Source organism: Chiloscyllium plagiosum, chromosome 2, assembly GCF_004010195.1.
Source record: "Chiloscyllium plagiosum isolate BGI_BamShark_2017 chromosome 2, ASM401019v2, whole genome shotgun sequence".
In the NCBI taxonomy this organism is placed as follows: domain Eukaryota; kingdom Metazoa; phylum Chordata; class Chondrichthyes; order Orectolobiformes; family Hemiscylliidae; genus Chiloscyllium; species Chiloscyllium plagiosum.
The window spans coordinates 140,632,797-140,649,234 of NC_057711.1; the positions used below are offsets into that span (position 1 = coordinate 140,632,797).

The window sequence follows — 16,438 nt, forward strand, 5'->3', positions numbered from 1 at the left end:
TTGTTTGCACTCGGCCTCCACACCATCTGTTCCCCTTGCCCCTCCTCTGCCTGTCAAAAGTATGTCAAAAGCACCACTTTTCAATCTCTTGTGGTTCTGAATAAGAGCCATATCAGATTCAGAATGTTAACTCTTTCTCCCTCCACTGATGCTGAGTTTCTCCATTTTCTGTGTTTGATTAAAATTTACAGCATCCACTGTTCTTTCTTTTGCACTGATATGGCTCGTTCTTTTGTGCATTGTTGCTTTTCAGTTCAATGAGTTAAATGTAGCATATTCATTTCTGGTTAGATTTCATTGTTATGCTGTATATATGCATGTAAGTCTTAGGTCTTTGCACACTTCTGGACAATAGTCGTCTTGAAGAATCCATTGTCAACATTTGTAATTACACTTTCCAATGCAAGCTTTGTCACATTGAAATTATCCAGTCCTCCCAGATGTTACAGTGCCGCCACTTGTGAGAGGATGTGGTTATAAAATGATGTACTTAAATAAGAAATCCCAGTATAATGTGTGGACATAAGAAATTTGTAATGGAATATATGAAATAAAGACAATATATTACTTAAGAATGAGAACTCATTTACCTCTGTGCAAATTCACCTCCAGTTTTGCCACCTGTTTTACTCAGTACTCTTGTTTTTGATTCCCCGTGCACTGCCATGGCAGATAGGTACATGTGCGTAATGCATAAATCTAATATTAACTTATTTATGTTTTGTATAAAGTGACGACTTACATTCCTGACTATCAGTTTGATTTTCTGCTGCTTCTACACGCATGATTCAGCACTCTGTGATCCCACATTAAAATGAAGAGTGCATGAGCTATGTAAAGAACTCCCATGCCTACATGGTTGGACTGACCATTTCACATTTCTGTGGTCTCTAAAGTAGTGATGTGTAGTGAAGATGATGCTTTGTTTTTTAAATGTAACATTGATCTTTGAGACCAAGGCCACCCTGTCATTCTAGTATGATTCTGAATTTGCCAGTCTGCGTGAACATCACTGTTGGATTTTGACACCGAAGGTCAATGAAGTTTTGAAAGATTGTCATGGAATGTAGGGAATGCATGGTCCCTTTCATTCTATGTCCACATTTTATAAAACATTTTTTTGAATATGTCATTGAGTTTAGTCAAATGTTATATCTAGTTTATAATACTTGTTCTAACATACAAAAGCTATAGTTTGCCCTGGTGTTCTTGGCCTCGCATTTACAAATTTAAACTACACTGCCAAGTCAAATTCTTCAGCTGTTTTAACCAAAGTGCAAAATATATTTCCATGGTTTATGCCAGTATCAAATGCCAGTAATATGTTCCTAAACAATTTATTTTGTTCTCACTGCACATTAAGAGGAGAATTTGGTGTTTTAGGGAAAATGAAATGGTATGTTTATAAATATATTGAAGACTGAAAAGCTTTGTACCCTATGTTTAGAGTGTCTGAATCGACAAAATCCACATCTGTATGGCATTTTAAAGTATTTCATTCTGGACTAATTTATGTGGGTCCAAAGTGAACATTGTCCTTGTTTACACAGTGCACTACATTGTCTTTTACAGAGAGTCAGTGAATTGAATCAAATCCAACCAGTGTGACCCTGATTCAGGAAGTTACCCATGTGCATGTGTCATTCAGTAGTGCTAGGGGATTACTGCATTGTACCAGGAGGGTGGTATCGTCTTCATCTTTTTTTTCGTGGAGCTTCTTGTAAAGGAGCTCATTTATATGATTGTCAGGTGTGGATGTGAGTGGACAGACCCATTCTTGTTAACAGAATTGCAGAAAAATGGATCATCAGGACAACCTTTTGTTTAACAGTGAGGTAGGTACGGGGGACTTAGAAAATCTGATATTTGAAAGTGAGTATAGTTTAGCTAAAAAGATTTTGTGAAGTTGTGTTTTCCCCATAGCTTTTGTGTTACTTTGCAGTAACAACACCGTTAAGAGTTGAGCAGTACACATGCAGAAAAGTCTCTCAAGTTCATTAGCTGCTGTCTATCTGCATTGATTTGTAATGTTGTACACAGTATGTTCCCTAAATGTCAAAATTTGGATCTGACCAGCAATGTGATTTAATAAATGAGGAATAGCCCTGGTTAGTCAGGAGTTGTTTTTATCTTGTTGAATGAGCTATATTGGTGGCAACTTGCCAGTTTGTTAGATTGAAATCAAATTGAACAAAAAAAATAGGTTGACTGAGTGAAAGGAAAACTCCAAATAAACATATAGCTTTCTGACCAATTGGTTGGATTGCTCATTTTGTTTCTCTTATTTCACCAACCAACCCTTTTCATAATCCTAATGCATTTTGTAGGTGGGAAAAATTTTGTATCAGAATGATAAGTAAATTGTGTATGGAACAGTAAAAATGTTTTTCGTTTCCACCAATGTTCAGTTAAGCTGTATGTTGAATGGTAATTCTCATTTTTGGGCATAATATTTTTCATATTTCAGCTGGAACCTCCTGTAGAGAGGCTAAGCAAAGGTAAGGTTTAGATGGAAGAGGAAATGTACATATGAAGAGTTGGCTTGCATTGTTTATACGCAACCCATAAGCATGTCTCGTCAAATGACGTCTGCATGACCAGAAGAAATAAAGGTGCGTTATTCATGGTGGCACACTTCTCTGTTCTTTTAATTGTGCAGCTTAAATCTTAATGGTAATCAAAGTTTTATTCAAAATTATCCATTCATAACACTAGTTTTGAAAATCTAACACAATTGTCAACTCTTCTGGTTTCTGGAAGAAACCAATATCTTTGTTAATATTTCATATGTTAATACATGGTGGCATGTAATATAAATAATTATCAAAGCCAAATATATTGGAACCTTACAAAAGAAGAGACAGCTTTTTGGTTTTAAAAATGCTGAGACAACTATTTGTTCTATACAATAATTAACGCTACTAAATCCAAGAGCAAAAATTAGTATGCCATTTTGGTTTTACTTACCACTCCTCACTAAACATGATATTATACAGTCTGGTCTGATATGCTGTTGCAAAGCAGTTAATATGATTTACTCTTTTTAGGTACTATTTTATTGAAACACAAACAAGTGATTACTAGTTATAAATTTCACATAGAAAGCTGTCAACAATTTGTGGAAAAATGCTTTAACAACTAGAACACTGTAATTTATTTTAGTTGACTTGTGATGTAACAAGCAATAAATATATTAAGTCCTAAGTGTACAGTTGGTTTTGATGCATTATTTTAACCTGCTTCAAAGAGAAAGATTAAGTTTAGATTACATTAATTATAGTCAAGAAACCTCACCTGCTAGTGGGCATATTGGAAATAAGAACAGAGTTTATCAACCATTAATGATTGGCACCCAAATTTCCCACCTATACATGTTGATGGGAAGGCCCTCTCAGTTGTGCAAAGTTCTGATTTCACCCCATTTCATTGTAGATTTTACAGTACACTGTCTCTACCAGATTAAAAGGATGATCCAAAGTAAACACAGTCCTCTACCGTTACATTGAGTAATCTGGGTCAAAATGCAGCTAAACATAAAACACCATTGTTATGAATTGTTTAAAATCTAAATTATTTGAGCTCAGTACTCTAAATATATTTATGGTATGAATGTAGAAATAAGCACTGCAGATCCTAGGTATACATGATTGGACATTCCTCTTTAGGTGTGGGCAAATTTGCTGTGTAAGTACCATTTCTAGTTTCATTTCCACTTTGCAGTATGTAAGCTTTTTTTCTCAATTTCTAAATATAAATATTCAATTCATATCACTGACTAATTTTAATTTGTGCCTTTGTTAGTTTGATCCACATTATTGGTGGTAGTGCCTTTTTCAGCTACTGTTATTTATTCTCATACTACTAGTCTCATACTCTGAGTCAATTAAGAGCAAAAACTTTGTGGATGCTTGAAATCTAAAATGAAAACAGAAAATGCTGGAGAAACTCAGCAGGTCTGGCAGCATCTGTGAAGATGCTGCCAGACTGACATGAGTTAATGACTTGGTCAGTCAGAAGTCTTAAATGTTCAGATCACTAAATCATACCAATAGGGTTTTGTCAAATTCATCAGTTCAAGCTAAGAAGGAACCATGAGGTGATTTCCAATACTTGACCATAGGCCTGTTTCACCTGTCAAAGCTGCATTTTGAAAGCTCCATAAAGGAGCACCAGCCATAATAATCTTATATTGTATTGACATACTTCTCTTCTGGAGAAATATGTTCCTTTACAGAAATAAATCTAGCCACCTTAGTCACTGTGTAACTTTATGGTATGTTATAGCATGAAATCTAAATCGTCATAGTTACTTTATAAATATTTATCCATTTAAACATACGGGATCCATGCAAGGTTTTCTGGTAAATATAGATGTTCCAGATGAAAGGTTGCAACTTAGTTCCTAATATGGTGGAATAATGCTATTGCATGTGTCCATAAGTACAATATGCCTTGGCATCACATGTGTCTGCTATGCAAAATGTTTAACATAGGAAAGTAATAGGAGGTTATGGAACAGGTTTACCTTGAAGTTGTCAAGTTCCTTCATTTGGCAACTGGTAAAACTATTTCTGTTTGGAAGCTTTTGGTAGGACACTTCTTCCTCAATATGATTTAGAAAGGCTTGAATTTATCCTGCTGTGCAGAAAATTAAATTATTTTACAATTCTTAGCAAATGCTATTCAGAAAATTGGATCAAAGTGTCATCTTAGTCTTCCCAAAATTATTTAAGCTGACATCAAAAGAAGCATTAGGTGGATAACCATGATATATATCAATTCCATTCAGCTTAATAAAGAGCAAAGCATAATGCACAGTAACTGTAAAACATACTGTGACCAACCAGATTTAAACCTTAAAATCTAACTTAGCTAGTCATTGGAATTGGCTGTTTTCTGCAGCACACAAAGATACATAATCACTGTGAGGGTTTCAGTTTGATGTATGAAGTTTAATCGGGGAAGTTCTGTTGCATTTTACTACTTTACCAGAATTTGAATTCAGATTATAACTTTCAAGTGGGCTGAAATCTATATTAATATAAAGACTAAAACTGTAGAGTAGCTGTACAGAATTAGTGCTGGCAACATGGATTTTATAGTCAGTGCCTGGTATGTTACTGCCCTAAAATATACCTGAAAATAGTTAGGAGAAAGTAGGTAGACTACATTGTGGTTTGTTTTTTGTGCAAATTTATATTAAATTGCTGAAAAATGGATAAAAATAGTGCAACTTCCATTTTCACATTTGGAAAAACCATCAAGTTTTAAGTGATCAAGTATAGGTTTTGAAAAGATTTTACAGAGACCTGTTCCATATGTCTGTCATTTTCTGCCGATTTTGTGTGTAATGTAGAGCCATTGAATGCAGTATAATTTTTTAAAATGTGCAAATGTTTCTAGATAGTTAAATTAATCTCCGTAGTGATGTTTTACTCATACCTTTTTATTTCATCAAACTGTAGAGGTCTTATTTCATAAGTAACATTATTGTTTGTGGCTAATGATTAGAAATTTGACAGTCAAGGTAAGCCTCTTGTAGCTGCCCTACTTTAAACATTCTGTACAGCAATGGGAAAGAAATAAAATAGGTGATGTAAAATAGGTGTTTTCTTTACTCTTTATGATTTCCGTTTAATCAGCATACTTAACAACAGTTTAACATTATATGAATGAATATAATAAAAACAGCATTGAAGCAATAATGATAGGAAACTTTTCAACAAATGCAAGAAATGTGGAACATAATGGCAACACTTCAAGAGAAATTGTTCAATATCCAGAATAAGGACTGCAAGGACCAAATAGTCTAAAATATTTGGGTCATTCGCTAAATGCAGTGGTCAGGAATGTAGAATGTAATAGGTCATGTTTTGAACTGCAGAGCTAGTGTGATTGGCAGAAGGCGTGCAGTACTTCCTTTTATATTCAGAAATGCTGGACACAGACTGCTAGTTAGTTAGGGCAAGGGTGCATTTTGCTACATGCTTCATTACAGATGCAGCAAATTACATTAACTGGAGATCTGCTGACAAATTAACTATTTAATAAACATATAATCATATTGGGTGGGACCTTCTGAAAAAATTAGTCATATGCAATGATGAACAGGACTCTTGAAATGTTTATCAACAAAACACAGGTGTGCTTCGTGTCCAAATAAAATTAAATGTTTTCATACCTGAAGACATACAACCACTTTGTCAGCAAGCATTCTTTAAAAAAAAATCTTTCCCTTTATTTGTGACATTCTCATCTCTCCAGTAGTGACTGGAAAAAAACAACTAGGTGCCTACACCTTGGCCCTAACCTTGAGCAGTTTCATGAGAAGAGCAGAAGAGTCCTTATTGACAATTTTCTGTATCTATAAGGAGCTTGTGGAATTAGTATGGCAGCTAAGATAAGAAACTTGGGAGTGGGAAGTGAATATTTGTGCCACTGTTTATTTGTGTGATTTGTTGTGATGTATGTTTTGCGTGGCATAATAATTACAATATTAATTCAGGTGATGCTGCACAGTTTTGAAATATAATTTTCACTGTATTTTGAAGGAATTCTTGATCAATTAGATTGAGGCCATTACTACCAAGTAATCAACCGTATAGTGACAAACGTTTCATCCAGATAGGAAGCATGATATCCTCCTAACAGATGTGATGATATAATGTCAAAGTTGCAAATATTTGTCTCATACATAGTCCAGGCTCTGCAGAAATCTTGAGAAGTGACAGATCAGCCGTCCTTCTGAGGCCTCCTCGGGATGAATATTTGCCCACTGGACCGGAGAAACAGTTGAACGCTGAACTTCTTTGTCTCCCTTTGATTTGCAGTTGTTTCCAATAATACAGAACGAATGTTGTATGCAAGTTTAGAAGGCTAGCAATTTCAGATGTGAGAATGACCAAAATTAAAACCTCTTTCCAAGGCAAGGTTAGTGTTACATAACCCTGCAGTTACGTATATGAATAATAAAAGGCAAAGAGAGGAAGAAAGTCCCCCTGCCCCCCCCCCCCCACCCCACTAAGCACTCAGAAGATTCATCTCGCAAGGTCATGGACAACCAAGCAAAAAGAGAGACACAAACAAGGATAAGAGTTCAGGGTCTCCTTAGTTGCAATAAATGAGAAACATAACAATTTGGAGAGGAAATAATCACCCTTTGTGAATATGTATATATGTGTGTGTGCGCAAAACATGGTTTCAGACATAATGTTTACAGTAGTGTAATGCTACCTTTAAGTAAGTTTACTTTGTGATGAAAATAGGTAAGCTCCTATTGGCTGTTAGATAATAAATATAAAAGTTATGTTAAAGTACTCAAAGCTGTTCTGTTTTCACTCTTGAAATAATAAAATATGAATTTAAAAAAATCCCAGAACCCAAAATAAAAAGTCATTAAAATGCACTTTTTTGTCAATTCTTGTAATTACTGGGGGCAATTAATAGAAACAGTGACTTCTTTCTATCTTGCTTCAAAAGAGGGCAGATGCTCAAAAATTGCTGTTTCAGCAGTATGATATTCAACAATCACCTTTGCCTTTCTGTAATGTCCTTTGAGATGAGGCTGAATAGTATTTGCCCATGAAGGTAGCATTTGTTTTAAGTGTTATTGCATAGAAATATTGCTTCATTCCATATTTTGATAGTTTGTTGTGAAAACTGGTGAAAGCATTACATTTCACTTTTTTTCTCTTTAAATGTTAGCTTTTTAGTAAAGTGTTTTTGAACAAGGTGAAAAGCTAAGAAGTACCTAATGTTCTTTGTGAGTCTCCCAATTTTTCAGAAGCTGAACTGATACCAGGCTAAATTGGGGTCTCCATCATTTTTAGTTTGTTTATTCATAAATATGTAAAATGAGAATGAATTTGTTTAAAAACAAAACTGTGCGATTACCAAAGAAGGTGATGAAAGAGCTGTATGAATGTTAAATTTTTAATTGTGAAAATGTTTTTCAAAACAGTATATTTATATTCAAACCAGTAATTTGGTTATAAAATTTTGCTGCAACAAATTTGGAAGATACTGTTTATTTGAGAAGTCCTAATCAATGTACATTATAAATGTCGTTGGCCATCTTTTTTGTTCATTTACAGAAATATGTCAAATATTTATTGAAAAATGTACAACTTCAATTGTGTGTGGATCTCATACAACTGAATGAGGCTGTGACAACATGCCTTATTCTTGCCCGCTTGCCAGTCTGTTCCGCATGCTAGCAAACTGTTTACTCCAATATGTTGCTAAAATATGTGGTTAGAAACGTTCAGTTTTAGCAGAAGTTACATTTTCTGTGTTGATAAATTTTCATTATTGAAATCACTGAAAGAAATTCTGGTTTGTAATGGTTCAGTTTCATTGACTCTTAATAGCCATTTTTCATTTACAGCAATTTATAACACCAATAGACATGTGATATGTATTTTCTGTTCACATATATAGAGGTGCTATTCTGCCCCAGGGATTCTTGCCGTTTTGACCCTGCAAAATGCTGTAAATGCTGACAGCAAAGATGAATTTATGATTTTGTTTTAGCCGAGCACAATCATTTCATGATTTTTTTACTACGTGTTGAGTTGCTTTTCTATTGATATTTGAGCTCCCAAAAATGTAACAAATATGGAGCCAATCCAGGTACGACGACCACTAAACAAGGATCTTCTTTCAGTCCATACTGTTCAAGAGTCCAGTTTGGAGAGCAATTTTACTGATTTTTTTTAGAAAATAAAAATATTTATGCTTGTCTATGGTATTTTTATGAATTGATTTATTAAGTTACGTATGTATATTACAAAACCAGCAGTAGTAATTATGCCACATTATAGATAGTATTCCTTTGTGTGAATTTGGGCATGTTGCATGTAGATAGACTTGTATACAGAAATTGTCCACAGTTACTAAAGCAAATACATATTAAAATATTCCTGCTGAAATTTTTGAGTTCTTAACTCTGAAGTGAAAAGTAATCAGAATTGTCTTTGTTTTGTTTCTAACAGTCTTTCCTTTACGGAATGTCTTAAATTACCTTGTTTCTGTAATCTGCACTTTCATTTAAAATCTGTCGTCTTCTATGAGCACAGCTGCAATAATTCAGTTCTGTGGTGTAGATTATTCAATTAAATGTTATTTTATGATTAAAAACAAGCAGCTTTGAAAAGTGACTTGCAAGTTTTTACTTGTAATATGGTGATAAATTATTCCTGTACTGTAGTTTGTGAATGTTTTCTGCCTCCATGATGTTATGTACCAACCTCAGTGAGTCTTGTCATATTAATCTAGAAATTTTCAAGTTTGTTGTTGTCTCTGGAATCATTGTTGTGAAGCATACTAACAATTTTTAAAAATCAAATTGTGGGCTTAATTTTAATGAACCATTGTTTTTGTTTTAGGTGATCTTCATAAACAGTGGTCCATCAGTGAAAAAGACCTAAAGGTAAGTTGATCAATCCTGTTTATAAGGTTTTTAAAAATTATGCCTGTACTAAAATACATAGTAATGAAAATCAACCTATTCTGTATTCTTCTATTTTCACATGGTGGAATGATAAATCTGTGATATACATTAAGATCCTCGTTTTGCAATCAATTAGTTAGAAAAATGTAGTGTCTTAATGAGTGCAAATTGAAGGCTGGACTGTAGCTTTTTTTTTAATGCTTTGCTAGGTAGTATTTAAAAAGCTATTTTAAAAATAAGTTTGTGGATTAAGTGAACGATAATGATTGTAATTTTCAGTTAATAAGTATTTAGCCTAGGTTTTGCTAAAAGCAGCCCTTTCCCTTCCTATTGAAGATTCGCCAGCCGAGCTGTAATTAAGTTTTATTTTCTAGATTTATAAGTTTGTAGAGGAACATACGTTAGAAAAATTTTGAATTTTCGAAGTGAATGCTGTGTACTGATGACTTATGGCATAAATCCAGAACCCATTTAAAACAAACTGCATCCTTCAATTAAAAATTAAACAAATGAGCTTTCTCTGGCTTTTGCTTTCTTCAGATTTAACTTACACTCAGCCTTGCTGTCTCTTTTATATTTATTTAATAATATATTTATTCGGCTTTTTTTCTGCCATTATCATGTCTTTGTTATCACACTTGGGTTTTTATAAGCTCTCCACAAAATTATTTGTATCGTTACATTTTACAAGCATTTCCTTAGGCTGCTTTTCTTTTTGATTTTCTTTTACTTCTCTTCACTTTTTTAATCCAAACCAAGAACAGTGGCAACTGGTAAAAGAATTCTTACCAAGAGAACAATTATTTGATAATAACAATGTGATGAGGGAATAAAAGGTAGGAAACTGGGTACCATCAGTAACTGAAGAGGAACTAGTCAAAGAAGATGATGAGCATTATCAAAAGGAAAACTGTGAGTCCACAATAAAACAGATGAAATCTTCGAACAAGAAGATAACTGAACACAGGATTAATAAAATGTGAAAATAGCTGGTGAGAGAACGCATCTATTCTACAGTTTCTGTAAAGAATTCACATTCTGATTGTGAAACAGATTAATGTTTTGACTACCCTTCAAATATAAACCAATCCATTTTTGGAGTACTTCTGTAAAAACTCATTGTGCAATAGTGCCCTAATGACACAGTACTCTGAAAGTACTTGTCTCTTATATGACTGGATAGGCATTAATAAAAGTTTTTTCTGGACATAATGTTTCAATGAATTATGTTTATATAAATCTGAAATCAAAATCTATAATCCATGGTTTGTTTAGTTAAATATTATAAATATTTAACTATATTTGATACTATAGCCGGCTCAATGGGCTAATGGATTAAAGCATCACTTCATATAGCACTATATCAAACATGCCAGAAAGCTGGCAAGTCAATCATACAATCAGTAAAGAGTTAATTGATCTAAGCCAGGACTGCATTTTTTTTTTTATTCGGACATGGCATGGTCATGCTGGCTGACCAGTATTTATTGCCTGTCCTGACTGCCCTTGAGCAGTTGGTGGTGAGCTGTTTTCTTGAACGTGCTGTAGGTTGACCCACAATGTTCTTGGGGAGGGATTTCCACAATTTTGACCTACTGACAGTGAAAGAGTGATCATGTATTTCTAAATCAGGCTGGTGAGGAGCTTAAAGGAGAAATTGCAGGTGTTGTGTTTCCGTATGTCTACTGCCCTTGTTCTTCCAAATGGAAGTGGTCGTGGATTTGGAAGGTACTGTCTAGGGATCTCTGGTGAATTTCTGCAGTATATTTTGTAGATAGTACAAACAGAGAGTGGATATGGTACCAATCAAACAGCCTGCTTTGTCCTAGATGGAATCAAGCTGCTTGAATGTTGTTAGAGTTGCACCCATCCAGGCAAGTGGGAAATATTCCGTCACATTCCTGACTTGCGCATTTGAATATGGACTGCTTCAGTGTCTGAGAAGCTGCATTTGGAGTGTTATTGCTGGTTTCTGATTGGGAAGCAGAGACAACATTTTAGGTTGCTGATTCTGAAAGAGTGGTTGCCTCTGTCCAGTGCTTTCCTATGAATGCTGGACAAAAGTTGATTTGGGTTCCAGTGTAGTGACCTTTATGATCAAATGGCTTATTGACACTTGCTCTGTAAGCTCAAAGGTAAAGAATTGGCAATTTGGAATCATGGTCCTCTGAGATTAAGAACTTCAGAGAAGAAAAAAAACGTAAAGGCTTGTGAGAATAATCATGGAATAAAATTAGATGTTAACATATTTTTTACCATGTTTCATGTCTTATTAATAATTATTTTTTGATTCTTTTTAGCCATTATTTGGGAAACATCGCAATCGTTACTATACATCAAATAAAAACTTGGACTGCCGGAACTGTGGTAAACTGGGGCACATATCCAAAAACTGCCCATCTGAAAAGGTAATAGCTTGATATTTGAAACAGATTGTCCTTTATATTAATATCAATGAAGAATATGAACTTGTTTTCTAATGCATGATTTTTAAAATGCTGAGAATTTTCTGCTAATGCCATTCCCTTTAATTTTGTTTTCCCTGTGTGCAACACTAATGTGCTGTTCCTTTAAGATTGTTGTGCAGTTACATCTTGAATAGAAAGTTGGTTTGGCGCACTGCAAAATAATTTCTGAATTGCTGCATGACTGTTCACCTATACAGCTTAGAACAGGGCCTTCTCAAACTGTGGGCCTTAATATGAGATTTTGGGATGACAGCCTTATCAATAGATGACCAGCAGTGGTGGCTCTGGACATGTGATACACATCTTGGGCAGGAGGGACTTGAAACTAGACCTTTTGATCCAGAGGTAAGGGCATCACCAATGCATCACAAAACCCTTGTAGCTAAGATTGAATGCTAACAGCATTGTGATCCATTGACATTTGCATTTTTTTCTCTTGGAGGGTGTGGTCTAACCAACAGATCTCTGACGCTCAATTGATACTGCAAAAAAAGTCTTTGAAAGGTAGTTTTATTGTGCAAAGAGCACTCTCATGATTAAACCATTCCACCATAATGAACTACTTCTACCATGCTCAGGAGCTAATGCCCCAATCTGCCTCTGAGTCGCACAAGTTCTGAAACATTAAAATAGAGTCTCACAGGAAAATATTTGGGAAGCACTGGCTTAGAAGAAATGTTACTGTTCATTACAGTAAATTGCCATTATAATTCTGACTGTTTCTCTGATTCCATACTGCTGTGGAGAGCGAGGTCATTTTTGTTTCATATGGTAGATAAGGCACAACACGTGCTGGTTTAAAAAAAACCTGCCCAATTTTGTTATTTTCTGCACCCAGGAAAATCTCTTCTAATTTTTCAACTTGCTTTATCATTCAATTTTGGTTCACAAAATAGCTAAAGTAAGGGAACGTCATTCAGTCCATTTTGCTTCATCTATCCAGAATGATCATACAGCCCCTACACTTCAGTATCCAATTGTTCTAAGTGATTCCAGGGTTTTACCTCCACTATTTTATCAGTAGCCCATTTCATATGTTGATTGTTCTTTTTGAAGATAAACTTCCTGACAGCGGGCCTGGTAGATGGATTCTATGGGTGGGAGGTTGGCCTTTCTGATTGTCCGGGCCGAGTTCACCACTCTCTCTAACTGTCTCCGATATTGAATGGTACAGTTGAAGAGGTCTTCTCGGACATCTTCAACCTCTCCCTGCAGCAGGCCAGGTAGTGATACATCCAGACAGAATGCTTTCAGTGGCGCACCTATAAAAGTTGGCAAGGGTATTCGCCATCATGCCAAGTTTCCTCAGCTTCCTGAAGAAGAAGAGAGGCTGTTGGGCCTTTGTAACCAGTGCATCCACATGAAGAGTCCAAGAAAGCTTGTTGTGGATGACCACTTCCAGGAGCTTGACACACTCCAGTCATTCCACCTCCATGCTGTTAATGTATAGGGGGACACAAGTAACATCCTGCTGAAAGTCAATAACGAGTTCCTTGATTTTGCCGACATTGAGAGCTAGATTGTTCTCAGTGCATCATTTTTCCAGGTCTTCCTTCTCCTGTCTGTAGTCTGTTTCATCACCATCTGAGATTTGACCGACTATGATGGTGATATCAGCGAACTTGTAAATGGCATTAGTCTGGTATTTGGCAACGCGGTCATGGATATACAGTGAGTACAGTAGGGGCTGAATATGCACCCCTGGGGGACTTCAGTGTTGAGTGTTAGTGAGGATGAAATATTGTCCCCAATCTTTACTGATTGTGGCCTGTGGGTCAGGAAACTGAGGCTCCAATTGCAGAGAGTGGGGCTTAGTCTGAGATCACTAAGTTTAGTAATAAGTCTCGAGGGGATAATAGTGTTGAAGGCTGAACTGTAGTCAATGAGTAGGATTCTTACATAGCTGTTCTTGGTGTCCAGATGATCTAGGGAGGAATGAAGGGCAAGTGATGTGGCATCTGACATGGATCTGTTGGTCTGATAGGCAAATTGGAGTGGGTCAAGAGTAGGGGGGAGGCTGGAGTTGATTAATGCCATGACCAGCTTTTCAAAGCACTTCATGACCACCGAAATTAGGGCCACTAGGCAGTGGTTGTTGGGACATGCTGCATGAGCCTTAGGCACAGGGATGATGTTGGCCCTCTTGAAACGGGCAGGGACAGTGGCCTGCTGCAGGGAGAGGTTGAAGATGTCCGAGAAGACCTCTGCAAGTTGATCTGTGCGTGCTCTGAGTGCACGTCCTGGTACTCCATGTGGTCCCATCACTTTCCTTGGATTCACAAGTTGGATTCACTTATACAGGTTACTTCTAAAACATAAAAGCTTTGGCCTAAAGTCTAATCTGTTTACGTATAAACAAAAAGGCCGTCAGTACCCTTTTATCTCTGTACCAAACCCAGTTGTTTCGGAGCCCAGAGTGTTTTATGACCCCTCTGAAAAAAATCAGGCACAGTGTATCCTTGAGAAAAGGAACAGCTTTAAGAAAAAAGGGGCAACTTTGTGGCATTTGCTACATTTTTTGTTGTTCTGTCCTATGTATTCTGTTTTCTGCTAATGTATCCTGTCTCCAGCAGTCTCTAACACTAAGAGTGTGACACACCCCAGAGACCTCTGCACTTCCCAGGTCTTCCTTCTCTTTCAAATGCCCATCCACCTACTATCCTGAACTCCTTGTGCCTCTGGGGTGCTTACCTTGTGAAATGTACAATCCAGAAACTCTCCTCCTTCCTGCTGTTCTGCACTGACTCCAACTCCCCCTCAAGCTCAAGATTCTGACATGAAGAAACTCTCCCGTGACTGATGAAGTATCCTGAAGTTTCTACATGGCGCAGGAATTGCAAGCAATATGTCTTGTCTGTCAGTCCATTTTCAAAAGAAAGGTTCTCCTATTTTGAATCTGATTAATAGCTTGTTTAAGATGTTGATTTTAATTAATGCCTCAACCTGATTTTTATTATAATCTCTTCTTAATTCACATTCTGTTACAATTATTCCACTTGTGCTGACAATATTTCTGTTTTTAAACCTTGCTCCCTTAGCACTCACACTATATTGCCTTTCTTTCCTTTAACTGCTTTAACTACACTGTCTTCACCTCAGGTGAATAAGCCATTTATCTACTGTTCTGTGGTGCACATTTTGTTTTGATGTTTAGTTGTTATCATACGGCTTTTTTTCTCCAGTTGACTCCCACAACCATTCGACCAACATTTCTTTCTTTCTTTCTTCCTTCCCCCTTTCCCTTTTGCTTTTCCTTCTTGAATTGAATTAGCTTTGTTATCACATACTCAAATGAGTACAGTGAAAAGTTTATAGGTTGCCACTGACAGCGCTGTCTTAGGTATAAGGTACATGGTACAATCCTTAGTTACATAATAGAAAAAAGTTACATTACAGCTATAACTATATAACCATCGGTCAGCAAAACAAAAAGTTAAAAAGACAAGCATCACAATCTTTCTCCAACGGCTGTCTGCAGCAGATCAATGCGGGGGCCTCCATATAGTCTGACCGCTGGCTGCTGCCACAATTTGGTCTGGGCCACTATTCCTGCTCCCACACTGGGCCACTGCCGTTATGCTCTGCGCTGGGCTGCTGGTTGCCAGTGGTCCCCGCTGAGGCTGCTGTTTGCCAGGGTCCCCACTGACTGCCAACCCCAGCTCAGAGGCTGAGAGTCGGAGGCCAGAGCCAAGTGTCAGAGGTCAAAAGAAGGGAGGAGAGAAAAAAAAGAAAAAGAATGGGCTGAGCAGAGGAGCTGCAGGTGGAATGTCCTACTGTGCTGCCTTTCCTTCCTTTTGCTTTTCCTTCTCCTTCCTTCCCTTTCCTTTTGCTTTCTATCTTTTCCTTCTGCTCAGTTGAAGAGGGGGCAATGAGATGCAGGATGAGCTAAAATTGATACAGGGAAGATGAGCTATGCTTAAATTTTATAATTCATCAGTGTGGATCCATCCAAGATTACTGAGGGACGTGAAGATTAAGAGGGACTGGAATTATGTTTCAGTCTCTAGCCAGAGTCTTATCACCATTATCCTCATACTTCACAATGTTGCTTATGCTGTCTGAAAATTTTGAAATTGTGCCTTGAACTCACTTTGATCATATTCAGTATCAATCCCGAAGTGTCCCAACTGCATACCTTCTTCTGGTTTGGGAAGCAACTATTCACCACCACGCTCACTCTTGTCATGCAACCAACTTCATACAGTGCTGTGTTCCCTCTTGCCCTTTTATTCTTAAGACTTCAACTTTACTGGCAAGTCTATTACCTGACACTTTCTTACGTTTCCTGAAGACCTTGGGATATTTATGACCTGGACCCCTTTCTTTTTGAGCCAGTTCTGTGTTGTTGCTATTACATCACATTTACACATGACTACTTGCAACTGCAGGTCACTAAGTTTGAGCATTTACTGTGTGCATTTTAAACTTGATATTAATATTGCTACGTTACTCAACAGTTTTACTACACTCAAAATACTTGAGAGGTATTTGTCCCTTCCAGATTTTTGTGCACCTTGTT

At 36.6% G+C, this 16,438-nt stretch overlaps 1 protein-coding gene across 1 annotated transcript in view; it reads left to right on the top strand.

The window, feature by feature from the left end:
* zcchc7 (zinc finger, CCHC domain containing 7) overlaps positions 1-16,438 on the top strand; it is a 286,663-nt gene that overhangs the window by 180,638 nt on the left and 89,587 nt on the right. Inside the window, exons 3-4 of the mRNA XM_043719649.1 lie at positions 9,387-9,430; positions 11,752-11,859. Of these exons, the coding sequence (XP_043575584.1) occupies positions 9,387-9,430; positions 11,752-11,859 (152 nt within the window). The remainder of the gene's footprint in view (positions 1-9,386; positions 9,431-11,751; positions 11,860-16,438) is intronic.